This window comes from Physella acuta, unplaced genomic scaffold, assembly GCF_028476545.2.
Source record: "Physella acuta isolate Inbredline_101_S28 unplaced genomic scaffold, ASM2847654v3 ptg001370l, whole genome shotgun sequence".
Taxonomy (NCBI): Eukaryota; Metazoa; Mollusca; class Gastropoda; family Physidae; genus Physella; species Physella acuta.
The window spans coordinates 36,541-62,046 of NW_026732885.1; the positions used below are offsets into that span (position 1 = coordinate 36,541).

The window sequence follows — 25,506 nt, forward strand, 5'->3', positions numbered from 1 at the left end:
ATATACTAGATTATCACAAGTGCCTTCAACTAATCTAGTGCACAAAAATCTGCTTATTAAAAACAAAACAAAGAACTACTGTACTTTTTAAAATAATCTGGTAAACAATTTAAAAAAATTTAAAAATATATTTCTTTTGAAGGATATGAAGTGCTTAAAAGAATTTGGTTCAACAATTTACAGCCCACACTACAATTACATCTTAAATTTTGAACAATAGATGCCAATGTCTGATAAAAGCTAACATTTCTTATCTAGACACCAGGGAACCTAAACACTACCACCAGCCATGGATTAAACCTAATTCACATTTTGATCATTGCAGGTTCTCACCAATGTAAGGGAGATAACTCAACATTTTAATGTCAGCTTGGTATGAAAGTCAATTGTTCTATCAAAACACCTGATCTAAATCAAAATGGGTGTAGCATTAAAGCAAGCAATAAAATATTTTTAAAAAAAACAATCATTAGATATTTAAAAAAAATAACCATTAAATATAAAAAATATATAAAAAAATAACTACCATAAAGTAAGTGTTAGCAGCCTCCAATGTATAATTTAAGAACATTTACACTTCGGACAGAAGACCTTTAGATGGTTAAGACCCAAAACAGTTTAGGTCAATTTTTTACATTTCAGGATTGAAAGGTTATGTGTTTAAAAAAAATAGTACATCAATACAAATATTAATGTTTAACCACGTTAAAAACAAACAAGTTGATAAAATACTTTTTAAGATAAATCCAAGGAAATTAACATAAAAATACTCAGGCGCCAAAATAGTAAAGTCGTTTTCATCAATTCTTTTGACATAAGGCAAATACATCACAACGTGAACAAAAACAATGTGCTTGTCCTGGAGGATGGTTAATGGGTTAAAAGTTATTTATAAATATGCTAGGAATACAAATGCTGAGTTAAAAAATAGCATGAGAGATTCCATAGGCATCAAAGGTAAAAGTTTGTATCACAATCTGCAGGGGATAATGCAGGAGTATCTTTCCAGTTTTTATTTAAATTGGGATTGTAAAATTTATCGTTGAACAATAGTGGAATGTATTAAAAAAATTCTATAAAAATTTGCATTACACAAAAGTAATTTAAGATATATATTTACATGTTATCAAATTAATAATAATCTTTTAACTGGGTAAAAAAAAAATTATAAATCAATTTATTGAGTGTCTAACTTAATTTATTTCTGATTTAACAATTTAAAAAAAAATAAATAGTATCTTTTAAGCTCTAAGTACAAGATAAACCATCTTACCAATAAGGATATGCAAATTAGCTAGGTCGATCAAGCGAGAGGGCTTATATCTTTTATCTTTTTATTTAGAAATCATGACCGGTGAATGATTAGGATAGTGAAGAGTTTAAAACAATAAAGGAAAAAATATGGGAATTATGCTGCCTCATACAACTCAGCAAGGAGAAAACGTAGCTGAACACATCACATCATATGCACCACTTCAATAGCACATCACATCATATGCACCACTTCAATAGCACAACACAACACGTCACATGCACCACTTCAATAGCACATCACATCATATGCACCACTTCAATAGCACATCACATCACATCACATGCACCACTTCAATAGCACATCACATCACATCACATGCACCACTTCAATAGCACCTACAGCACAACCACAACATTCACTTGCACGGTTTTCTATTATTTACATTATTTTATGGGGTTTTTTCCATCACAATCAAATTTTCATCAAAACATCTCCTTCACTTGATATAGAACTAGAGAGAAGATCTACATCAACGTTAACTATTTACATATGTACAATTCTAAGTTTCTATGGACTGTGAGGAATGACAGTGATACAACTAATCTAATGTGAGAAATGAATGTGACACATACACTAAGCTTATGTGGACAACACATCAACCTACTACAAATCCCTTTCAAGACAGCTGCACAAATTTCCACACCAAATTCTAAACTTTCTTCGCACTTTATGCACAACACATCAATCTGCTAATAATCCCTTCAAGACAACTGCACACCAAATTCTAAACTTTTAGTGCACTTTGCCATACATACATTGCTATAAAGAACTAAGTTCCAGTCCTAGCCCATGGCATTTAAACAAAAATTGTTCTAGTCTGTTGTGGATTGTGTTGAGACCATGGAATTTAAACAAAAATTGTTCTAGTCTGTTGTGGATTGTATTGAGATACCAACTGGTTACGATGCAGGCGCCTGCCACTTTTTGAAAGCCCTGACGCCATTCTTCTTCCACTCCTCTCGAGAGATGGCCATGTCTTCAAACTGGGGCATCAGCGCCACGGAGCAAGCCCCGACGTAGGCGGCGTGGTACCTTTGAGGAGCTGCATGCACCTGCAGGCAGTACAACACTTACTTAACACACCTGACATGATATTTTGCTAATCAACGTAGGAAAAGAAGTGGAATATCAATTTTAAAAAAAAAAGTTTAATTTAACAGGAAAGAAAAATATTTATATATTCTTGCACTGTCATCAAACATTTAGCATCGTGCCAAATTTCAACTCAATCAAACAACAGGAAGTGGGTTAGATTAATATTCCAAAATTTGCAGAGACACACACATACTTAAAGAATGTATAAAAGCCTTTAATAAACTGAAGTGACAACTCAAAAGTAGCTTCTTCCCCCAAGTGATAGTCTGGATGGCAGAAGATGCAAAATGCAATGACCTCAATTACTGCGCAATGAGCTAGAGGTTCCGCAATGGGCTCATATTACTCATTTAGCCTTATTCTTAAGACAAAACTGTCTGTACCATGTGATCATGCTAGTAGTCAGGGGTTGAGTATAGTTATAGTACATCTAAGTAAAGAGTGCTAGTCAAAAAATTTAGTATAAAAAATATTTTATTAAAAATCTTTTGTAATAGCCTCTAGTATTTATTTATTTATAGTGTTAATCCCTGTCCCTTCAACACAACACATAGGCCTAAACATCAAACATTTAGATAACAAAAAAAAACCCCCTGGTAATTGTACAGCTATGTGCATCTTCTTCCAGCTAGAATCAGGCTAAACAATTTTTTTGAGTTGCATTTAAATGAGTTATTTCCCTTAGAACACACATACCAGGTTACCTCTCTTAGATCAAGCCCCAATGTTTCCCTCCCTTGATTCAACATCCAATATTTACCTCCACTGGCACACCTGGAGGTGCCAGTTTGGTCAGCTCCTTCTCTAATCTCTCAGCAAATCCTGGCAGCATGGTCAGACCCCCACTCAGGTACACAGCCCTGTAAACAGGTGAGAGGAAACATCACAACCAGACAGGTGGCAATTGTAGCATCACAACTTGGCCCTTTTTACAAGCTTTTATTGAATTCACAACGTCTGTTTGTTTTTTTGTTTGTTTGTGGGTTTGTGGCAAATCTCGTAACTCAATTTTGACCCACTTCTAATGCAGCGATTTCGTTCAAACTTTCCAGATATGTTCCGCTTCAATGACAATACAAGTCTATCTATTTTTTTAATTTAATAAAAATTAGATGTTTAACTAGTCATTAAATTAATTAAACTGACTTAGTCTGGCCTACGCCAGACAGGTAAAGCCCCACCTCCACATGTGCCTCCTGTTGTCCATGGGACAGGTCTGGATGGCCTGGTGGATTAACTTCTGCAGCGTAGGATAATCCATCTCCCACAGGTCGGCATTAAAAAATCCTTCCGGGCTCTTAAACCTGCTCAGGTCGTGCTCAACACTCCTGGGGAGAGATTCAAGGTCAACTTGTTCATCAAGGTCAACATGTTCCTCAAGGTCAACATATTGATCAAGGTCAAAAAAATTAACAGTATGACACAAGTGATGTAATCGAATGAGTAAATACTTTTTTAGTTTTGATCTTGAGCAGATTAAATTCAAACAGTCTATACAGCTTTAGAAAACAAGTTATTTTAGCTAAATAACTAATGAGATTTTCCAAATTCATGATAATCCTGAAATTGCGGTAAAAATCAGGCGCAGACTACTGACATGTAGGACCCGTCAGGTAGACTGAAGGATTTGAACTCTACAGTTGATCTGATGGTCTCAGGGCGACTCCTGCACCACTCCTCTTCCTGCTTGTAGTCCATGGCCACATAACAGCTCTGAGATGGGAGAAGACAAATTAATGGCTTTTACGGTCGTCTTTAGTTGAAATAGTATACAGGTAATGTTCAGGCAAGAAAATTCTACACTCTATTTCCCCAACACTCCTTAGTCATCAATTCCCCTACTCTAAAGAAACCCATCTGCTAATTACAAAATCCACTACCTCAAAGAGACCCACTTGTCAATTAAAACCTCTCACAAAGAAACCTGAACGTTGATTATCACCTCCCCATACCCTAAAGGAACCCATGTAATTACCTACGCTAAAGAAGCCCACCAAATGACCACCCCCCATCCCTAAACCTAAAGAAACCCATCTAATTACTAAATAACCACCTCTCCTAGCCTGCAGAAACCCACCTGCTCCATGATGTACCTGACTAAATAACCACCTCTCCTAGCCTGCAGAAACCCACCTGCTCCATGATGTACCTGACCAGCCACTGTTCCGTGCTGGACATGAACTTGTAATTGTTGCCCAGCAGTGAGGTCGTCAAGGACTCCAGGACCTTCTGGGCACCAAAAGGACAGCGGGACACACCACCCTCAATAACAAAACCTGGGAAATATAGGTTTAATGTGACACACCGCCCTCAATAACAAAACCTGTGAAATATAGGTTCAATGTGACACACCGCCCTCAATATAACTTCTTTCTTCTTCTTCTTCATTCTTAATTTTAGTGTTGGAGTGGATCACCTCCAACACAATTAAGTATACGTGTCATCTAGTTATGCACCATTGAGGCCATTGACTCCGATTTCAGCCTGCTTTTTTTTTGGATTTGCTTCCATAGCATTTGTCCAACCAAGAACAAACTACAAGGCAGCAGTTGTTTGATTTTGGAGTTGTCTCTCCTAGAAGAGTGGCTGTCCCCAGCTAATGAGCATTATCTGCCTGAAGGTTTGAACTTGAGACTTTTCGGTTAAGCAACCATGAGCTTTACTGACTGGACCACGCCGACCCCACCCTCAATAACAAAACCTGTTAATTAAAAGTTCAGTGTGACACAGAACCACTATAAACAACATGTTAAAATGTTTATTGTATCTAAAATACAAACCGTCAAATATGGGCAGTATCTCTATCCTGTGACCAATGTCCACTATGATGCCTGAAGTGGCCTTGTATGAGTACAGGGACAACAAGGCCTGCTGGACCATACAGACACCCCTACTGTTGAGCTGGTCCACCAGCTTCTCCATCAGGCCACGCTTCAGCGCATCTCCCAGATTCTGAGGGGTGCTCAGCATCACCTGGGTAAGTTTGAAAAGGGGAACATTTTAATTTCTGCATACAGGAAAAAATGTTTTATAAAAATCACAATTTAGAAGAGGATTTTTGACTTTAAATAGTCTAAAGTTTATTGAAAGATATTTGCTACTTATTTTATATTGTTTTTATTTTAATCAGCAGAATAGGCAACAATAATGTCTTTTTATGATGACACAGATGTATATTTCATATAATTCTACAAAATAGATATTTGGAAGTTTACACATATTTTTCATTTCGTGATTTTTGTTTTTATGTATATCCTGTTATTAAATGAATGGAATTTTTTTTACTGACAAATAAAATTAGGCAGACGTAAAATTACTTTGAATTAATATATAAAAATAAAGTAAGTCTCCGCGGCTTAGAAAATAATTACATGCAGCCAAGAAAATAGTGTAATCATCATATTTCAAAATACAGGAACAATATATATTAGTCACTCAGGTTAGACAACCAACTTTAAAATTTAAGACAATCTATATATATAATTCTCTTCTGGGAGCCGCTAGAAAACAAGCTGCAAACGCCTAGAAAACAAGCTGCAAACGCCTAGAAAACAAGCTGTAAACACGCGCTCCCTACCTCCCCACCCCTACATGGTTTTAGTGAGCTGTTTTCACTCTAAATGTTTACAAGCAGAGCCAACGATTTTAAACGTAGGGGGGGGGGGAGGGAGGGGGGGGGGGGAAGGAAGGGGGGGGGTTATGGTCCTTAACGAGCTACTTATAGTGTTTTAAAGAAATATTTTCAGTGTCAGCGTTGGTACTGTCGAATTCACAAATTATGAATTACTGAAAATTAGAAACAACTAAATAGCGGTGTATGTTATGCCGCGGGCCGGCTCGTATTTTAATAATGCTGTAGGGAACAGAGCCTAGACATCTGTGAAAAACTTACCCAATAATCAGAAGAATTAATTTTCAGATCCTCCACAACTTTTTTAAAGATCAGCCCCATGTACTGGAGTTCAATATTAAACTGGAAAATAAAGAATCAACACTGAGTTACGTCCCTTTAATTCTAGAGTTTTAAACCAAGCATAAATCATATCAAACCAGAGGTACAAACAACAATTTGGCAGTCACAGAAATGTTGAGTCTGCAGTTTTATAAAAACTCTTCTTGGAAGCTCAATAAAAAATGTTCTAAGTATTTTATTTTAGAAAGCAGTCCCTGGCCCTAGTGTATAGTGCATGTAAGAAATGAGTTATACAATATTAGGCCATGCAAAAGCAAACATAAAAAACTATATAAACCATTTATATGTGTTGCTTGTGCTGTAAATATCATACAAAGTTAAATAGAAAAAACTTGAAACTTTAAAAAAGATTTCAGTAAATCATATTTTACCATCTATAAGCTAAAAATAAGTGAATAAAACATTGTATTTAAACAGTATAGAGCAGGGGTCGGCAACCTTTTGAAGCGGAAGAGCCAAAAGTTACAATTTTCAAAATTTCCCTGGTTTTAAAGAGCCACTAACATTTTTTTATTTCAAATATTTTTTTTTTTATTAAGATTATTAGTATTTGTTCAAGGAGCTGGAGAGCCGCATCTTGATATCAAAAGAGCCGCATGCGGCTCGCGAGCCGCAGGTTGCAGACCCCTGGTATAGAGTTTTATTTAAAACCTAGCACAATTATTAGCATTTATAAAGCAACATAAAAAGATAGTTTTTGAGTGTTTTTTAAATGCAACTATTTGAAAATACAAAATAGCACTTTGACAAAATGATTTGACAAAGCCTATTCACATTAATCTAATTTTTTTTTAAAATAAGGTAATGTTTTACTATCTATAGCTAAGCATGTATCAAAACTCCTCTCCACTAGTTAGACTACTTGGATGTGTATACACATATATAATCCCATATTTCATTGGCTAAAGCTAGCCTTTTAACCCATATATATATCCAACAGTACCAAGTGTAATATGTTCCTAAAGCAAGTTTTAAAACAGAGTTTTAATCAAATTGTCAAGAAAATAACATCTTAAGTAAAAAAAACTGAAAATTAATTATGGTAAAAGCTTGTTCAAATATGGCATGGCATCAATGTTAATTAGCTGCTCAAACCAATCTGCTTCAGAGTTAATAACAAATGTTTAAAAACATTTAAATTTGTGATGTAATAATTGAAATAAATAAAATAATTGTTAAATTAATACATTTGTTAATAACAAATTTTAATCTCTGAAAATATTTATAAATTTAAGGAGGAAGACATAAGAAAAGGGAGATAGGGTGGTTGATGATGTATGAAATAGTGGAGGGAAGTGGGTGTGTTTTGTGGAGGATGGGGGAGAATGGTGTGTTGGGAGGGTTAAAGCTTCCAATTTCTTTACTCAAACTAGTTTTTTATTCAAGTAGTTTTTGCAAGGTAGTACATGCATGTACTTGTATAAACAAACAAAATTTAAATAGTTACATCAAGTTTACTCTAGTTATACGTCACCGTTACATCCAGTTTACTCTAGTTATATGTCACTGTTATATCCAGTTTACTCTAGTTATATGTCACTGTTACATCCAGTTTACTCTAGTTATATGTCACTTTTACATCCAGTTTACTCTAGTTATATGTCACTGTCCAACAAGGCAACAGAACAGACAACCTTAAATAGCGGAGAGAGAACGAGGAAGTGCAGGTGTCACAGAACATAGACCAGCCTGCGGAGCGCATGCTGCCAATACAATACTGCATGGATGCAAAGTTTAAAAATAAACAAAATGTTAAATTAAAAAAACTCACTGGGCGGATAATTGTCTGTCAGGTTTAAACAAAAATTATTGATTAGACTCTTGAGGTAAATAAAGCAAAACAATGATAGACAACTACAACCTGAATTAGAATAAAATATCTCAACTGAATTAAAAGAGAATTTATACATAAACTAAGAAGTATAAAGTGCATCTGAAAAAAGGATTAGTTTTAAAATTTTAACTTCAGGTCTGAAAATATAGAAATAATGTATTTAAATTACATCAAGTAGGATTAAAAAATTGTAACATTAACATTTAACATGGCGTTAACTACGGTAACACACTGCTGAACCGACTCAGCTCTAAACAGTACCTGACCTCAGTCAGGGCACAAAACTTGAGGCTGAACTGTTCTCACTAAAGCAACACGGTGAAACAAATAGAAAGTGATCTCCATCTGCCAAATACTTCAACTTCTCCTAGTCACTTTCTATTTAAAAGATGGGATGATTATAGATAACGGTGTCCGATAATGAAATCTTCTTTAAAAAAGGGGTGTTGGGTTGTTAGTAGTATTGTAATCTCGACTAAAATTATGGTTAGAAATTAGGGTTATGCGTACGGTAGGACCAGGGTTGGGGTTAGTTAACTACCAGTAACCTAACACCCCTTTTTTAAAGAAGAGTCCATTATCAGACACCGGTGCCAGATTTTTCACAAACCCAGAGCCCAAACTAATATATTGAGACTCACTTGATCTACTTTGTTGGACGGCCTGATAGGGTGTACTATCTTACAGTGGTTTCTCACGTCTGGCCTTAGAGCTTCTGGGCCAATGGCCACCACCTTGCCTGTTTCTTTGTCTACGGCCAAAACACTTGGGAAAAATATCTCGGGTAAGCTGGCTATAAAAATAATGAAAAAAAACAGATTGCCTTTATACAGAGTAAAATAAAATCTTCTGGTAAACATTTTTTTCTAAAAATTATTAATTAAATTTTAAGAAAAACAAACATTTAAAATTTTTAAAGGAAATTAGGTACCTTGATTTCCAAGTATACCTGCTCGAATAGCACTGCTGCCAAGGTCAATAACTATAACATTCTGAAATAGAATAAACAGAAACCTCACAGGTTTATACAACAAGCAATTTAGTGTCAAGACACAGAGGGTGTTTTTACTAAAGTGACAATTTAAAGGAAAAATTCATAACATCTGCAAATAAGGTTAGAGAATAATTTTTGCAATACAAAGCAAACAAGGCTTCCATGTCTTTGTACCATATCTATCAGTTAAGAGCTTAGTAATCATCCTAACAGAGTTTTTAGATGTTTGTTTCATCAAAAAATAAATTCATAAAAAAATTACTTGTTTTAGTAACAAATATAACTGTTTGTGTAACATTTACTTGTTTTAGTAACAAATATAAATGTTTCCGTAACATTTTCCTTTTTCAGTAAAAATAATTAATTTGTTCTGTAAAATACTTATTTGTTTCAGTAACAAAATTAATTGTCTCTGTAACACATTTACTTGTTTCAGTAACAAAATGAATTGTTTCTGTGAGTCACTTCTTTGTCTCCTTAACAAGTAAAATGATCTAGAATTTAATGACCCGTTTGAGAACCACCAACAAAAGGCTTTTGCTAGGACTAAAAAAACAAAAACAAGGAAGATAATCAGGAAAAAATACTTTGCTTGAATTCTTGGTGGACTTTAGCACTGGTCGCACAAATGTGGCCCTTGTGTTGTCTGCTGTCTGGGACTCCAAAGCAATTTTCCACTGACCGTATTCCTTCTCAGTCGGACACCTGACCATCAGGTAGCGGCCCCTCTAGGGAGATGGTCAATAGTTTCACTTTGTTAGTCACGCAAAGAGTATAGGTTGTTTGTAAGCTGGGCTATAAGTTTAACTTAATGTAATACTATGATAGAGGGATTTCAGCTTAACTAAAATTTATCTCTAAACTAGAGGAAAGCATAAGTATGTGGACAAAAAAACAAACATGAGATTACATAAGATGAATAATTAAATTTAAATTAAGTAAAGTTAACAATAAAACTTGACTAAATAAGGTAAGATAAACAATACAATTAGACTAAATAAGTCAAACAATTTTACTTAAAATAAATGAGTCAAAAAATAAAATGAATAATTAGGTAAACGATAGATAAGAGTAACAAAAATACAAAATAAGACTAAGTTTAACGATGACTAATCAGACAGTGAGAATATCTTCTACATACAACATAAGCAAGAAACCAACGAGGCTGTTAACTTACCCCATCATCAATGCCCAAAACTCTGGAACCCATGTCATGTATTTGTCCACCCATCAACTGAATGGTCTCACTGGGGTCCTCTCTGTTGCCACTCTAAACACACACACAAGTCATTACATTTTAAAACAACCCACGTCATGTATTTGTCCACCCATCAACTGAATGGTCTCACTGGGGTCCTCTCTGTTGCCACTTAAAACACACACAAGTCATTACATTTTAAAACAACCCATGTCATGTATTGTCCACCCATCAACTGAATGGTCTCACTGGGGTCCTCTCTGTTGCCACTCTAAACACACACAAGTCATTAAAACAAGCCTGATTAAATTAACTAATAATTTTTGGAGTCTGTGGTCAAATCTTGTGTCCTGAAAATAAACCCTTGGAAATTAACCCCACTATAAACCCCATGTGAACCCTATGATAAACCCACTGGATCAAACACTCTTGTCAATAAAATCCATGAACACAAAATAAATAGTTCCACTTACAGACAAGATGATCCAACGCTCATAGTGTGATAACTGACTCAAGACTTTCAAATTATTAATCAAATGTTCTACATCTTAACCACATACCCCTTACTTTAAATTAACTTTACCTCAGTTGGTTTGTATTTGATAAGCAGGACTTGGGTTGAGATGCCATGAAACACTAATAGTGGAGTTTAACAGACAACCTACCTCATAATAATAAAGCCATCCATCTCTAGCCCGGAAAAAACGTCTTTTCCAAGTTTTCAGCAGCGTTGCTTTCTTTTTGTTCATGGGCAGTTTCTCCATCAGACCCTCCATGGTGATAAACTGGTGGGAGATATCTTCTACAACCTGTGTACAGTGTGGTAGGGTGTGAACATGATGACTTTATACAGTGTGGCAATATGTGAACATGGTGACTTTATACAGTGTAGCAATATGTGAACATGGTGACTTTATACAGTGTGGCAATATGTGAACATGGTGACTTTATACAGTGTGGCAATATGTAAACATGGTGACTTTATACAGTGTGGCAATATGTAAACATGGTGACTTTATACAGTGTGGCAATATGTAAACATGGTGACTTTATACAGTGTGGCAATATGTAAACATGGTGACTTCATACAGTGTGGCAATATGTAAACATGGTGACTTTATACAGTGTGGCCAAATGTGAACATGGTGACTTCATACAGTGTGGCAATATGTAAACATGGTGACTTCATACAGTGTGGCAATATGTAAACATGGTGACTTTATACAGTGTGGCAATATGTAAACATGGTGACTTTATACAGTGTGGCCAAATGTGAACATGGTGACTTCATACAGTGTGGCAATATGTGAACATGGTGACTTTATACAGTGTGGCAATATGTGAACATGGTGACTTTATACAGTGTGGCAATATGTGAACATGGTGACTTCATACAGTGTGGCAATATGTGAACATGGTGACTTCATAAAGTGTGGCAATATGTGAACATGGTGACTTCATACAGTGTGGCAATATGTGAACATGGTGACTTCAGTGTGGCAATATGTAAACATGGTGACTTCATACAGTGTGGCAATATGTGAACATGGTGACTTCATACAGTGTGGCAATATGTAAACATGGTGACTTCATAAAGTGTGGCAATATGTGAACATGGTGACTTCATACAGTGTGGCAATATGTGAACATGGTGACTTCAGTGTGGCAATATGTAAACATGGTGACTTCATACAGTGTGGCAATATGTAAACATGGTGACTTCATACAGTGTGGCAATATGTGAACATGGTGACTTCATACAGTGTGGCAATATGTGAACATGGTGACTTTATGTAGTGTGGCAATATGTGAACATGGTGACTTAAGTGTGGCAATATGTGAACATGGTGACTTCATACAGTGTGGCAATATGTGAACATGGTGACTTAAGTGTGGCAATATGTGAACATGGTGACTTCATACAGTGTGGCTATATGTAAACATGGTGACTTAAGTGTGGCAATATGTGAATATAGTGACTTTATATGGTGACTTTATGTGGTGAACATGGTGACTTCATACAGTGTGGCAATATGTGAACATGGTGACTTTATACAGTGTGGCAATATGTGAACATGGTGACTTAAGTGTGGCAATATGTGAACATGGTGACTTAAGTGTGGCAATATGTGAACATGGTGACTTAAGTGTGGCAATATGTGAACATGGTGACTTAAGTGTGGCAATATGTGAACATGGTGACTTCAGTGTGGCAATATGTAAACATGGTGACTTAAGTGTGGCAATATGTGAACATGGTGACTTCATACAGTGTGGCAATATGTGAACATGGTGACTTTATACAGTGTGGCAATATGTGAACATGGTGACTTCATACAGTGTGGCTATATGTGAACATGGTGACTTCATACAGTGTGGCAATATGTGAACATGGTGACTTAAGTGTGGCAATATGTGAACATGGTGACTTTATACAGTGTGGCAATATGTGAACATGGTGACTTTATACAGTGTGGCAATATGTGAACATGGTGTTTTAAGTGTGGCAATATGTAAACATGGTGACTTCAGTGTGGCAATATGTGAACATGGTGACTTTAGTGTGGCAATATGTGAACATGGTGACTTAAGTGTGGCAATATCTGAACATGGTGACTTAAGTGTGGCAATATGTGAACATGGTGACTTAAGTGTGGCAATATGTGAACATGGTGACTTTATACAGTGTGGCAATATGTGAACATGGTGACTTTATACAGTGTGGCAATATGTGAACATGGTGACTTAAGTGTGGCAATATGTAAACATGGTGACTTCAGTGTGGCAATATGTGAACATGGTGACTTTAGTGTGGCAATATGTGAACATGGTGACTTAAGTGTGGCAATATGTGAACATGGTGACTTCATACAGTGTGGCAATATGTGAACATGGTGACTTCAGTGTGGCAATATGTGAACATGGTGACTTCATACAGTGTGGCAATATGTGAACATGGTGACTTCAGTGTGGCAATATGTAAACATGGTGACTTCATACAGTGTGGCTATATGTAAACATGGTGACTTCATACAGTGTGGCTATATGTAAACATTGTGACTTCATACAGTGTGGCAATATGTGAACATGGTGACTTCAGTGTGGCAATATGTGAACATGGTGACTTCATACAGTGTGGCAATATGTGAACATGGTGACTTCAGTGTGGCAATATGTAAACATGGTGACTTCATACAGTGTGGCTATATGTAAACATGGTGACTTCATACAGTGTGGCTATATGTAAACATGGTGACTTCATACAGTGTGGCTATATGTAAACATTGTGACTTCATACAGTGTGGCTATATGTAAAGATGGGGACTGTCTAACTGCCAGAAACCTATGTCCTCCATGCCAACTCCCACCAACCCATCTACCAACACCCACCAACCCATCTACCAACACCCACCAACCCATCTACCAACACACAGGACAAGTGAAGAGCTTACCTCATCCATTAACTTGATAGCATACAACTTGGAGATGACTGGACTCTGGGGAATGAGTTTTCTGTTACTTTCTCTCTACTGGCCATACTAGCACTTATTAAGATATCATTCAATTGGGATTAAATCATTATTAAATTAACAAAAAACATACAGACTGTTGGGGATTTAGTGAAATATTTTAGTTGATATTGAAATATGAAAGAAAAAAGGGCTGGTGTATAATACTACAGATCTAAACTAGACAAGCATTTGCAGGGAGGACACAATATTCTAACTTAAAAGTTTTAGAGATCAAGTGAGATGGAGGTTAAGGGTGATGGAATGGCAGCATGGAGAGAATGTTGAAAGTTGGGAAAGTTCTGCTCTAGGTTACTTAAAGACGCCAAGAAGAAGAAAAGCCTTAAATGAACTTAAAATTATGTATATAGGTAGCTGGCAGTTTCAGTAGAATGAGATAAAGGAATGGAAAACAAGGTAATTAAAAAGTCTAGTGACAATTTTAGCGCAATTTCCTTATATATTTAAAAATAGCTCTGTCGTAGCGTAAATCAAGAGCAGGGTTAGTAAAACCATTGGTTAGTTATTAAAACGTTTTTAATTAATTTTTTTCAGTATTTTACATGTTTTATTTACAATAGAGTTACATGACCAAAAACCATTGTGTGCCTACTGAACGTGATGGCACAGCCATGGAACGCGATGGCGCAGCTATTGAACGTGATGACGCGTGTGGTGTGGTTGGAAAAAATGCCTACTAATTCGTTCCAAATTTTAATTAATTCAAAATTTTTTTTGTGACCGAACGAAAGGATATTTTTGAAAACTTTCTTCTGCAATATTGTTCTAAATTATGGCAGGAATCGATTGGTACATGTTTCAAGTTGCTTAGTGGTCTGGTTGCCGAGATATGGGCCAAAAACTGCATTTTTTCGAGGTTTTTTGGCTTTTCCGGAAAATCCATGAAAGAAACCCGTAATTTTTATGGCCTATGTTCATCCTCGTAACTTGCTTAACATAATTGCTTTTGGAACTAGTCATCGATATTGCTTTGTTGAGGAGGAGATACGACTTAAAGCCCGGACACACATTCATCCATACATTCATCCATCCATTCCCAGAAATGACGAGTTAATAAACGCAATTCTCCAAAATGGAAATTGCGCTAAAAAAATAACAAAGGCACAGAGGGTAGAAGTAAAGGAAAAGTAAAAAGCAAATGGAAGAAACAAAGAAGTAAAACTGAGAAGGAAGTAAGAGGAAAAATATAAACTGAGAATGATGTTAGAGGAAAGAAGTAAAACTGAGAATGATGTTAGAGGAAAGAAGTAAAACTGAGAATGATGTTAGAGGAAAGAAGTAAAACTGAGAATGATGTTAGAGGAAAGAAGTAAAACTGAGAATGATGTTAGAGGAAAGAAGTAAAACTGAGAATGATGTTAGAGGAAAGAAGTAAAACTGAGAATGATGTTAGAGGAAAGAAGTAAAACTGAGAATGATGTTAGAGGAAAGAAGTAAACTGAGAAAGAGACAAAGAAAGAAAGAATAAGGGGGAGATGAGGTATAACGAGAACTGACTGGGTCCCAGTCTCTCAAGTTCATCTTGGACAACTGCTCGTCGTCCTCCACGTCACTCCCCCCATAGGCTGGATGCTGCGTCTTCTCAGGCAACACAATGCTGGACTTGATGGGGAAAGATCTGCTGCCATCTCCAATCTCTGGAAACAAAAAAAGGTGGTCTTTAAAGCCGTGGTAGAGTGGTAGAGATATGGATGGGGAAAGATCTGCTGTCATCTCCAATTCTCTGAAAACAAAAAAAAAGTGGTCTTTAAAGCCGTGGTACAGAGGTAGAGATATGGATGGGGAAAGATCTCCAATTCTCTGAAAACAAAAAAAAGTGGTCTTTAAAGCCGTGATTGCATAGCATGGTAGAGTTGTAGAGATAGGAAAAGATCTGCTGCCATTTCCAATCTCTGAAAACAAAATCTCAAGTTCAGATCCCATGCTGGTGTCTGTAGGCCAGATCTAAGATGACTCAGCTCATATGAGTACCTGGCAGGAATGCAGGAAAGTAAATGGGGCTAGGTAGGATGCTGACAGCAATTCTTTCAGGTGCTAATGGCAATGTTAGGATAAAATGTTTACCTTAAGGAACATCACTTTTCTAAATCTCAATGGGATATTGTTGTTTATTTTCTAAGGCAAATAATTAGTACAATAACTTAGTTCACTAAAAGTCTTGAAGTTTAGTCAAATAGTTAGTATGGTAAGAGCTTTCTAGAAGTTTAGTCAAATAGTTAGTACAGTAAAAACTGTCTAGAAGTTTAGATAACTTGGGGTCATCTGGTATCAATTTAAGGGGGGACGGGGACTGATCAGTAGTGTGTTCCCTTGAAATCTAACATTAACAGGATATGAAAAATAGGCAAAAACTTATCATTTTGATTTATCATTTAACACTGGGTTGTAATCTAAGCTGCTCCAACCAACTGAACTAGGGGTGGAGGAAAGAAAGTCTCACTAAATATTTTTTAGTAAATAATTTTCTAATTTAACAATTCTTTACAAAGTGAAAAAGTAAAAGTAAATAATCTTCTTTAGACCTAGCCATCCATTTTGCAGATGAAGTAGAGTTCATATTTTTCTCGACCTCAGCACATGAAGGGAAGGTGAGGTCAGCACTTTGCCCATCTGCCTTTACTTTCCCAAACATGAGTTAGGTACCCATCAGAGCTGGGTGGACTCAGGGACATTCTACTGACTTGAACCCAGCTTTGAACACGGAATCTTCAGGTTAGCAGATTAGCGCTCTAACTCTTAGGCCATGTCGTCCCATCCATTATAAAGTATATTCATTACAAGTTGACAAAATAAACCATAATTAAGACTCTAACTAATTTAGGGCCTTTCAGCAACAAATTATTACATATGCTGTTTTTTTTTTGAGTTTTTTTTATTGAGAATATTGGGGATAGCAATATGCAAAACCTGGTACAAACACACATTAAACTAAGCATTCACAAGTCCTTGAACTGATTTTTTAAATTCAGCTAAGTCTTTACTATTTAAACTAGAGTCTAACAATAATCTAAAATTTCAGAAGTATAAAGATTAAACCAACAACACAAGTAAGGCTTTTTATTATTTATGTTTCGTAATAACAATAAACAAGTATCGCCTTTTTATTTAATTACTGCACGAACTATTACAATTTTAATGAATATTGGAAAAAAATTGTTAAATGTTGTTTCCCTTGGTTGCTGTGAATTTATAAATGGGAAGTAACTAACACAAATTAATATTAAATTTTAACTTGAAAGAAATCGATGTGAAGTTTAAAAATAAGCCTTTAATTCACGGGTTCCCAACCTGGGGGTCGCGACCCCCCTGGGGGTCGCGAAGGTCTTTCTGGGGGGTCGCCAACTGGTATACTAAACCTTAGTAATTTGAAACGAAACATAAATATTTAGAAGAATTTTTGAAATTCGGCTTCATTAACATCACTGGAAATGTAATAGGAGAAGAAACAAAGCGCACTGTACAAAGTTGTTCTCAGTCACAAATCTATAAAATCTTCGAAACTAAAACGTCATTTGAGACGAGTCATTCGGAACACACCAAAAATATATGGATTTCTTTCGTCGATAAGAAGCTAGTTGCAAACGCCAGAGACTTGATCGAACAGGAAGTTTTCACCAGCATTAGTGCAAGCGTCAAATAAAGTCGCGATAGAAAATGCCAAGCAAAAAAAAAAAAAAAAAAAAAACAATAGGAGAAAATCTCATCAAACGCTGCATGTACGTAAATGTTAAATAACACATTTTTATTGAAATTAAGCTTTCACCATTGTCTGCTTTTCAAGTTGATAAATCAACAGACGTCAGTTCGTTTTGGCAGTTGCTGGTCTGTGTCTATATTCATGCGGATGATAGCAAAGATAAAAGAGTAGCTCTTTTGTGAAGACAGCATGGAGAAAATAAATATATTTTTTGAAACTGGATGATTAAAATGGGTTAGAACGGCTGTGGGGGTTTGTACGGATGGTGCGCCATCTATGTTTTGCTTAAAATCGGGCTTTCAGAAAACAGAAAAGATTTCGCTCCCTAACCACTGCCCTAATCAATCGACATCAAGAGTCCATTGCTAGTATAAGTAGTAAATTATATAAAATCTGGAGCCTTCAAAAAACTGAGCAAAAACATTAATATAGATCACGAGGTTTTGCTCTTCTACACTACAGTACGCTGGCTGTGAAATGAAATGTTGTAAATTGTGTTTTTGAATTGAAATCTGAAATCAAATTGTTCTTGTGAGTGCAAAAGGAAACAAGACTTTTTGGTATACTTAAAACGACATAGAGTGGTTGGAGAGAGTATCATACCTAGCAGATATGTTCGAACATCAAGATAAGCTTAACCTGAAGCTTCAGGGAATATGAACGAATATTTTCACTTTCCATGATAATCTCGGGGCATTTTTATCAAAGCTGCAAAATCGGTAAAGAAAACAAATCTTTGGAATATTGTACATTTGAGAAACTCTGCTGTGTGGTAGATGAATCTGATTGTGAGATAATTAAAATTTTGAAAGAAGCGATTTCTGGGCATCTTGAATCTCTTGAAAACGAACTGCATCGCTATTTCTCTGAGCTGAAAAAAGAAGAATCTGCATTTACGCCTTACCCATTCTCTTCTTCCCTTGATGTTACCAGCATTCCCGATGAATTACAAGATAAATTCTTTGATTTGCAGAATGATTCCGTGTAAGATGAAAAACTGCAGGCACAATTTTGGTGTAGTATTCACCATTAATACCCAAACGTAAAATTGATTGACTTTTCGAGAATATATTTTCAACACTATTCTTCGATTAAAAACAAAATTAAGATAATTATAATCACATAGGCTGGCGTTAACAAATTTTTTTTAAAAAATTAAAAACTTAACCACGAAGGTTTAGTGAATAGTATGCAATTTTACTCATGCTATTAAAACAGTTATCAAGAGTATTTCATATTGAAAGTCTACTAGAAAATCTTATTTTAGTGCTTATTAATTTCCATACTAATTTCGGCTTTTTAATTCTATGGGGGTCGCGGGTCACTTACTTTTTATAAAAGGGGGTCGCCACTCGAAAAAGGTTGGGAACCACTGCTTTAATTCAACAAGATATACTTTTAGGTGTAAAGTTATAAAATTATTTGATAAAAAAGAAAACTGACACACCTTAGCTAAAAACCAATTCGTTTTCGTTTTTTTTTTTTAATTTTATTTTTGTTGGTTTTCACGTTTGAGCTTGAATTAAAAAATTGCTACTTGAAATTTAAAAAAAAACAAAGTAAAAAATGTTGACATAATTATAATACTTTGCTATTTCAAAAATTTAATAATCTATAATTCTTTTTTTTTTGCAAATAGCCCCCCTCCCCTCCACTTAAAAAATCCTACGCTTTGACAAAAATATGCATCTGTCCAATTCACTGGACAGCGTTTTATTTGTTTGCGAGCGCGCATGTGTGTCTGTGTCGGGTGTAGAGGGGGGGGGGGGGTCTTAAAGCCAGACAACCAATGAATTTCTAATGACGTGAAAAGCCGAGTGACCAGGGAGCCCGGCCCTCACTCAGTGACCCGGCACGTGCCGCGGGGATTGAGTTCTCTGAGTGGCCCCATCTGTTGGGTCAGTGACGTGCATCAGCCTGCTCTGCTGGGTAAATAAAGACGTGCATCAGCCTGCTCTGCTGGGTAAATAAAGACGTGCATCAGCCTGCTCTGCTGGGTAAATAAAGACGTGCATCAGCCTGCTCTGCTGGGTAAATAAAGACGTGCATCAGGCTGCTCTGCTGGGTAAATAAAGACGTGCATCAGCCTGCTCTGCTGGGTAAATAAAGACGTGCATCAGGCTGCTCTGCTGGGTAAATAAAGACGTGCATCAGCCTGCTCTGCTGGGTAAATAAATCAAGCACGTGCATCAGCCTGCTCTGCTGGGTAAATAAATCAAGCACGTGCATCAGCCTGCTCTGCTGGGTAAATAAAGACGTGCATCAGCCTGCTCTGCTGGGTAAATAAAGACGTGCATCAGCCTGCTCTGCTGGGTAAATAAATCAAGCACGTGCATCAGCCTGCTCTGCTGGGTAAATAAAGACGTGCATCAGCCTGCTCTGCTGAGTAAATAAATCAAGCACGTGCATCAGCCTGCTCTGCTGGGTAAATAAAGACGTGCATCAGCCTGCTCTGCTGGGTAAATAAATCAAGCACGTGCATCAGCCTGCTCTGCTGGGTAAATAAAGACGTGCATCAGCCTGCTCTGCTGGGTAAATAAAGACGTGCATCAGCCTGCTCTGCTGGGTAAATAAAGACGTGCATCAGCCTGCTCTGCTGGGTAAATAAAGACGTGCATCAGCCTGCTCTGCTGGGTAAATAAAGACGTGCATCAGGCTGCTCTGCTGGGTAAATAAAGACGTGCATCAGCCTGCTCTGCTGGGTAAATAAAGACGTGCATCAGGCTGCTCTGCTGGGTAAATAAAGACGTGCATCAGCCTGCTCTGCTGGGTAAATAAATCAAGCACGTGCATCAGCCTGCTCTGCTGGGTAAATAAATCAAGCACGTGCATCAGCCTGCTCTGCTGGGTAAATAAAGACGTGCATCAGCCTGCTCTGCTGGGTAAATAAAGACGTGCATCAGCCTGCTCTGCTGGGTAAATAAATCAAGCACGTGCATCAGCCTGCTCTGCTGGGTAAATAAATCAAGCACGTGCATCAGCCTGCTCTGCTGGGTAAATAAAGACGTGCATCAGCCTGCTCTGCTGAGTAAATAAATCAAGCACGTGCATCAGCCTGCTCTGCTGGGTAAATAAAGACGTGCATCAGCCTGCTCTGCTGGGTAAATAAATCAAGCACGTGCATCAGCCTGCTCTGCTGGGTAAATAAAGACGTGCATCAGCCTGCTCTGCTGGGTAAATAAAGACGTGCATCAGCCTGCTCTGCTGGGTAAATAAAGACGTGCATCAGCCTGCTCTGCTGGGTAAATAAAGACGTGCATCAGGCTGCTCTGCTGGGTAAATAAAGACGTGCATCAGCCTGCTCTGCTGGGTAAATAAAGACGTGCATCAGGCTGCTCTGCTGGGTAAATAAAGACGTGCATCAGCCTGCTCTGCTGGGTAAATAAATCAAGCACGTGCATCAGCCTGCTCTGCTGGGTAAATAAATCAAGCACGTGCATCAGCCTGCTCTGCTGGGTAAATAAATCAAGCACGTGCATCAGCCTGCTCTGCTGGGTAAATAAAGACGTGCATCAGCCTGCTCTGCTGAGTAAATAAATCAAGCACGTGCATCAGCCTGCTCTGCTGGGTAAATAAAGACGTGCATCAGCCTGCTCTGCTGGGTAAATAAATCAAGCACGTGCATCAGCCTGCTCTGCTGGGTAAATAAATCAAGCACGTACATCAGCCTGCTCTGTTGGGTAAATAAAGACGTGCATCAGCCTGCTCTGCTGGGTAAATAAATCAAGCACGTCCATCAGCCTGCTCTGCTGGGTAAATAAATCAAGCACGTGCATCAGCCTGCTCTGCTGGGTAAATAAAGACGTGCATCAGCCTGCTCTGCTGGGTAAATAAATCAAGCACTTGCATCAGCCTGCTCTGCTGGGTAAATAAAGACGTGCATCAGCCTGCTCTGCTGGGTAAATAAAGACGTGCATCAGCCTGCTCTGCTGGGTAAATAAAGACGTGCATCAGCCTGCTCTGCTGGGTAAATAAATCAAGCACGTGCATCAGCCTGCTCTGCTGGGTAAATAAAGACGTGCATCAGCCTGCTCTGCTGGGTAAATAAGCACGTGCATCAGCCTGCTCTGCTGGATAAAAATATCAAGCACGTGCATCAGCCTGCTCTGCTGGGTAAATAAATCAAGCACGTGCATCAGCCTGCTCTGCTGGGTAAATAAAGACGTGCATCAGCCTGCTCTGCTGGGTAAATAAAGACGTGCATCAGCCTGCTCTGCTGAGTAAATAAAGACGTGCATCAGCCTGCTCTGCTGGGTAAATAAAGACGTGCATCAGCCTGCTCTGCTGGGTAAATAAAGACGTGCATCAGCCTGCTCTGCTGGGTAAATAAATCGAGCACGTGCATCAGCCTGCTCTGCTGGGTAAATAAATCAAGCACGTGCATCAGCCTGCTCTGCTGGGTAAATAAAGACGTGCATCAGCCTGCTCTGCTGGGTAAATAAATCAAGCACGTCCATCAGCCTGCTCTGCTGGGTAAATAAAGACGTGCATCAGCCTGCTCTGCTGGGTAAATAAATCAAGCACGTGCATCAGCCTGCTCTGCTGGGTAAATAAGTCAAGCACGTCCATCAGCCTGCTCTGCTGGGTAAATAAAGACGTGCATCAGCCTGCTCTGCTGAGTAAATAAATCAAGCATGTCCATCAGCCTGCTCTGCTGGGTAAATAAAGACGTGCATCAGCCTGCTCTGCTGGGTAAATAAATCAAGCACGTCCATCAGCCTGCTCTGCTGGGTAAATAAAGACGTGCATCAGCCTGCTCTGCTGGGTAAATAAATCAAGCACGTCCATCAGCCTGCTCTGCTGGGTAAATAAATCAAGCACATGCATCGGCCTGCTCTGCTGGGTAAATAAAGACGTCCATCAGCCTGCTCTGCTGGGTAAATAAATCAAGCACGTGCATCGGCCTGCTCTGCTGGGTAAATAAATCAAGCACATGCATCGGCCTGCTCTGCTGGGTAAATAAAGACGTGCATCAGCCTGCTCTGGTGGGTAAATAAAGACGTGCATCAGCCTGCTCTGGTGGGTAAATAAAGACGTGCATCAGCCTGCTCTGCTGGGTAAATAAAGACGTGCATCAGCCTGCTCTGCTGGGTAAATAAATCAAGCACGTGCATCAGCCTGCTCTGCTGGGTAAATGAAGACGTGCATCAGCCTGCTCTGCTGGGTAAATAAATCAAGCACGTCCATCAGCCTGCTCTGCTGGGTAAATAAATCAAGCACGTACATCAGCCTGCTCTGCTGGGTAAATAAAGACGTGCATCAGCCTGCTCTGCTGGGTAAATAAAGACGTGCATCAGCCTGCTCTGCTGGGTAAATAAATCAAGCACGTACATCAGCCTGCTCTGCTGGGTAAATAAAGACGTCCATCAGCCTGCTCTGCTGGGTAAATAAATCAAGCACGTGCATCGGCCTGCTCTGCTGGGTAAATAAATCAAGCACATGCATCGGCCTGCTCTGCTGGGTAAATAAAGACGTGCATCAGCCTGCTCTGCTGGGTAAATAAATCAAGCACGTCCATCAGCCTGCTCTGCTGGGTAAATAAATCAAGCACGTGCATCAGCCTGCTCTGCTGGGTAAATAAAGACGTGCATCAGCCTGCTCTGCTGGGTAAATAAATCAAGCACGTGCATCAGCCTGCTCTGCTGGGTAAATAAAGACGTGCATCAGCCTGCTCTGCTGGGTAAATAAAGACGTGCATCAGCCTGCTCTGCTGGGTAAATAAAGACGTGCATCAGCCTGCTCTGCTGGGTAAATAAATCAAGCACGTGCATCAGCCTGCTCTGCTGGGTAAATAAAGACGTGCATCAGCCTGCTCTGCTGGGTAAATAAGCACGTGCATCAGCCTGCTCTGCTGGATAAATATATCAAGCACGTGCATCAGCCTGCTCTGCTGGGTAAATAAATCAAGCACGTGCATCAGCCTGCTCTGCTGGGTAAATAAAGACGTGCATCAGCCTGCTCTGCTGGGTAAATAAAGACGTGCATCAGCCTGCTCTGCTGAGTAAATAAAGACGTGCATCAGCCTGCTCTGCTGGGTAAATAAAGACGTGCATCAGCCTGCTCTGCTGGGTAAATAAAGACGTGCATCAGCCTGCTCTGCTGGGTAAATAAATCGAGCACGTGCATCAGCCTGCTCTGCTGGGTAAATAAATCAAGCACGTGCATCAGCCTGCTCTGCTGGGTAAATAAAGACGTGCATCAGCCTGCTCTGCTGGGTAAATAAATCAAGCACGTCCATCAGCCTGCTCTGCTGGGTAAATAAAGACGTGCATCAGCCTGCTCTGCTGGGTAAATAAATCAAGCACGTGCATCAGCCTGCTCTGCTGGGTAAATAAGTCAAGCACGTCCATCAGCCTGCTCTGCTGGGTAAATAAAGACGTGCATCAGCCTGCTCTGCTGAGTAAATAAATCAAGCATGTCCATCAGCCTGCTCTGCTGGGTAAATAAAGACGTGCATCAGCCTGCTCTGCTGGGTAAATAAATCAAGCACGTCCATCAGCCTGCTCTGCTGGGTAAATAAAGACGTGCATCAGCCTGCTCTGCTGGGTAAATAAATCAAGCACGTCCATCAGCCTGCTCTGCTGGGTAAATAAATCAAGCACATGCATCGGCCTGCTCTGCTGGGTAAATAAAGACGTCCATCAGCCTGCTCTGCTGGGTAAATAAATCAAGCACGTGCATCGGCCTGCTCTGCTGGGTAAATAAATCAAGCACATGCATCGGCCTGCTCTGCTGGGTAAATGAAGACGTGCATCAGCCTGCTCTGCTGGGTAAATAAATCAAGCACGTCCATCAGCCTGCTCTGCTGGGTAAATAAAGACGTGCATCAGCCTGCTCTGCTGGGTAAATAAATCAAGCACGTGCATCAGCCTGCTCTGCTGGGTAAATGAAGACGTGCATCAGCCTGCTCTGCTGGGTAAATAAATCAAGCACGTCCATCAGCCTGCTCTGCTGGGTAAATAAATCAAGCACATGCATCGGCCTGCTCTGCTGGGTAAATAAAGACGTCCATCAGCCTGCTCTGCTGGGTAAATAAATCAAGCACGTGCATCGGCCTGCTCTGCTGGGTAAATAAATCAAGCACATGCATCGGCCTGCTCTGCTGGGTAAATAAAGACGTGCATCAGCCTGCTCTGGTGGGTAAATAAAGACGTGCATCAGCCTGCTCTGGTGGGTAAATAAAGACGTGCATCAGCCTGCTCTGCTGGGTAAATAAAGACGTGCATCAGCCTGCTCTGCTGGGTAAATAAATCAAGCACGTGCATCAGCCTGCTCTGCTGGGTAAATGAAGACGTGCATCAGCCTGCTCTGCTGGGTAAATAAATCAAGCACGTCCATCAGCCTGCTCTGCTGGGTAAATAAATCAAGCACGTACATCAGCCTGCTCTGCTGGGTAAATAAAGACGTGCATCAGCCTGCTCTGCTGGGTAAATAAAGACGTGCATCAGCCTGCTCTGCTGGGTAAATAAATCAAGCACGTACATCAGCCTGCTCTGCTGGGTAAATAAAGACGTCCATCAGCCTGCTCTGCTGGGTAAATAAATCAAGCACGTGCATCGGCCTGCTCTGCTGGGTAAATAAATCAAGCACATGCATCGGCCTGCTCTGCTGGGTAAATAAAGACGTGCATCAGCCTGCTCTGCTGGGTAAATAAATCAAGCACGTCCATCAGCCTGCTCTGCTGGGTAAATAAATCAAGCACGTGCATCAGCCTGCTCTGCTGGGTAAATAAAGACGTGCATCAGCCTGCTCTGCTGGGTAAATAAATCAAGCACGTGCATCAGCCTGCTCTGCTGGGTAAATAAAGACGTGCATCAGCCTGCTCTGCTGGGTAAATAAAGACGTGCATCAGCCTGCTCTGCTGGGTAAA

General features: G+C 39.0%; 2 protein-coding genes across 2 annotated transcripts in view; both read right to left on the reverse strand.

The window, feature by feature from the left end:
- Nucleotides 1–2,146: 2,146 nt before the first annotated feature.
- Nucleotides 2,147–13,900, reverse strand: LOC131927076 (actin-like). Its single transcript, XM_059282734.1, has 13 exons — nt 13,862–13,900; nt 11,075–11,218; nt 10,389–10,481; nt 9,799–9,939; nt 9,149–9,209; nt 8,859–9,010; nt 6,303–6,383; nt 5,191–5,383; nt 4,544–4,686; nt 4,008–4,123; nt 3,592–3,738; nt 3,171–3,270; nt 2,147–2,367 (listed from the first exon to the last, which is right to left on the reverse strand). Exons 1-13 carry the CDS (start codon nt 13,868–13,870, stop codon nt 2,215–2,217), a joined length of 1,533 nt encoding a protein of 510 aa, XP_059138717.1. The 5' UTR covers nt 13,871–13,900; the 3' UTR covers nt 2,147–2,214.
- A 1,428-nt stretch (nt 13,901–15,328) lies between these two features.
- Nucleotides 15,329–25,506, reverse strand: part of LOC131927074 (mucin-2) — a 72,300-nt gene continuing 62,122 nt past the window's right edge. The window contains exon 7 of the mRNA XM_059282731.1: nt 15,329–15,576. Within this exon, the coding sequence (XP_059138714.1) occupies nt 15,329–15,576 (248 nt within the window). The remainder of the gene's footprint in view (nt 15,577–25,506) is intronic.

What these genes read in the sequence shown, in the direction of transcription:
- LOC131927076 (XM_059282734.1), bottom strand. An exon ending in TTTTGGGCATTGATGATGGG is followed by an intron (nt 9,940 to 10,388) that starts GTAAGTTAACAG and finishes CCATCTCCCTAG; the next exon opens with AGGGGCCGCTACCTGATGGT. An exon ending in AACAGGAGGCACATGTGGAG is followed by an intron (nt 3,271 to 3,591) that starts GTGGGGCTTTAC and finishes ACCTGTTTACAG; the next exon opens with GGCTGTGTACCTGAGTGGGG.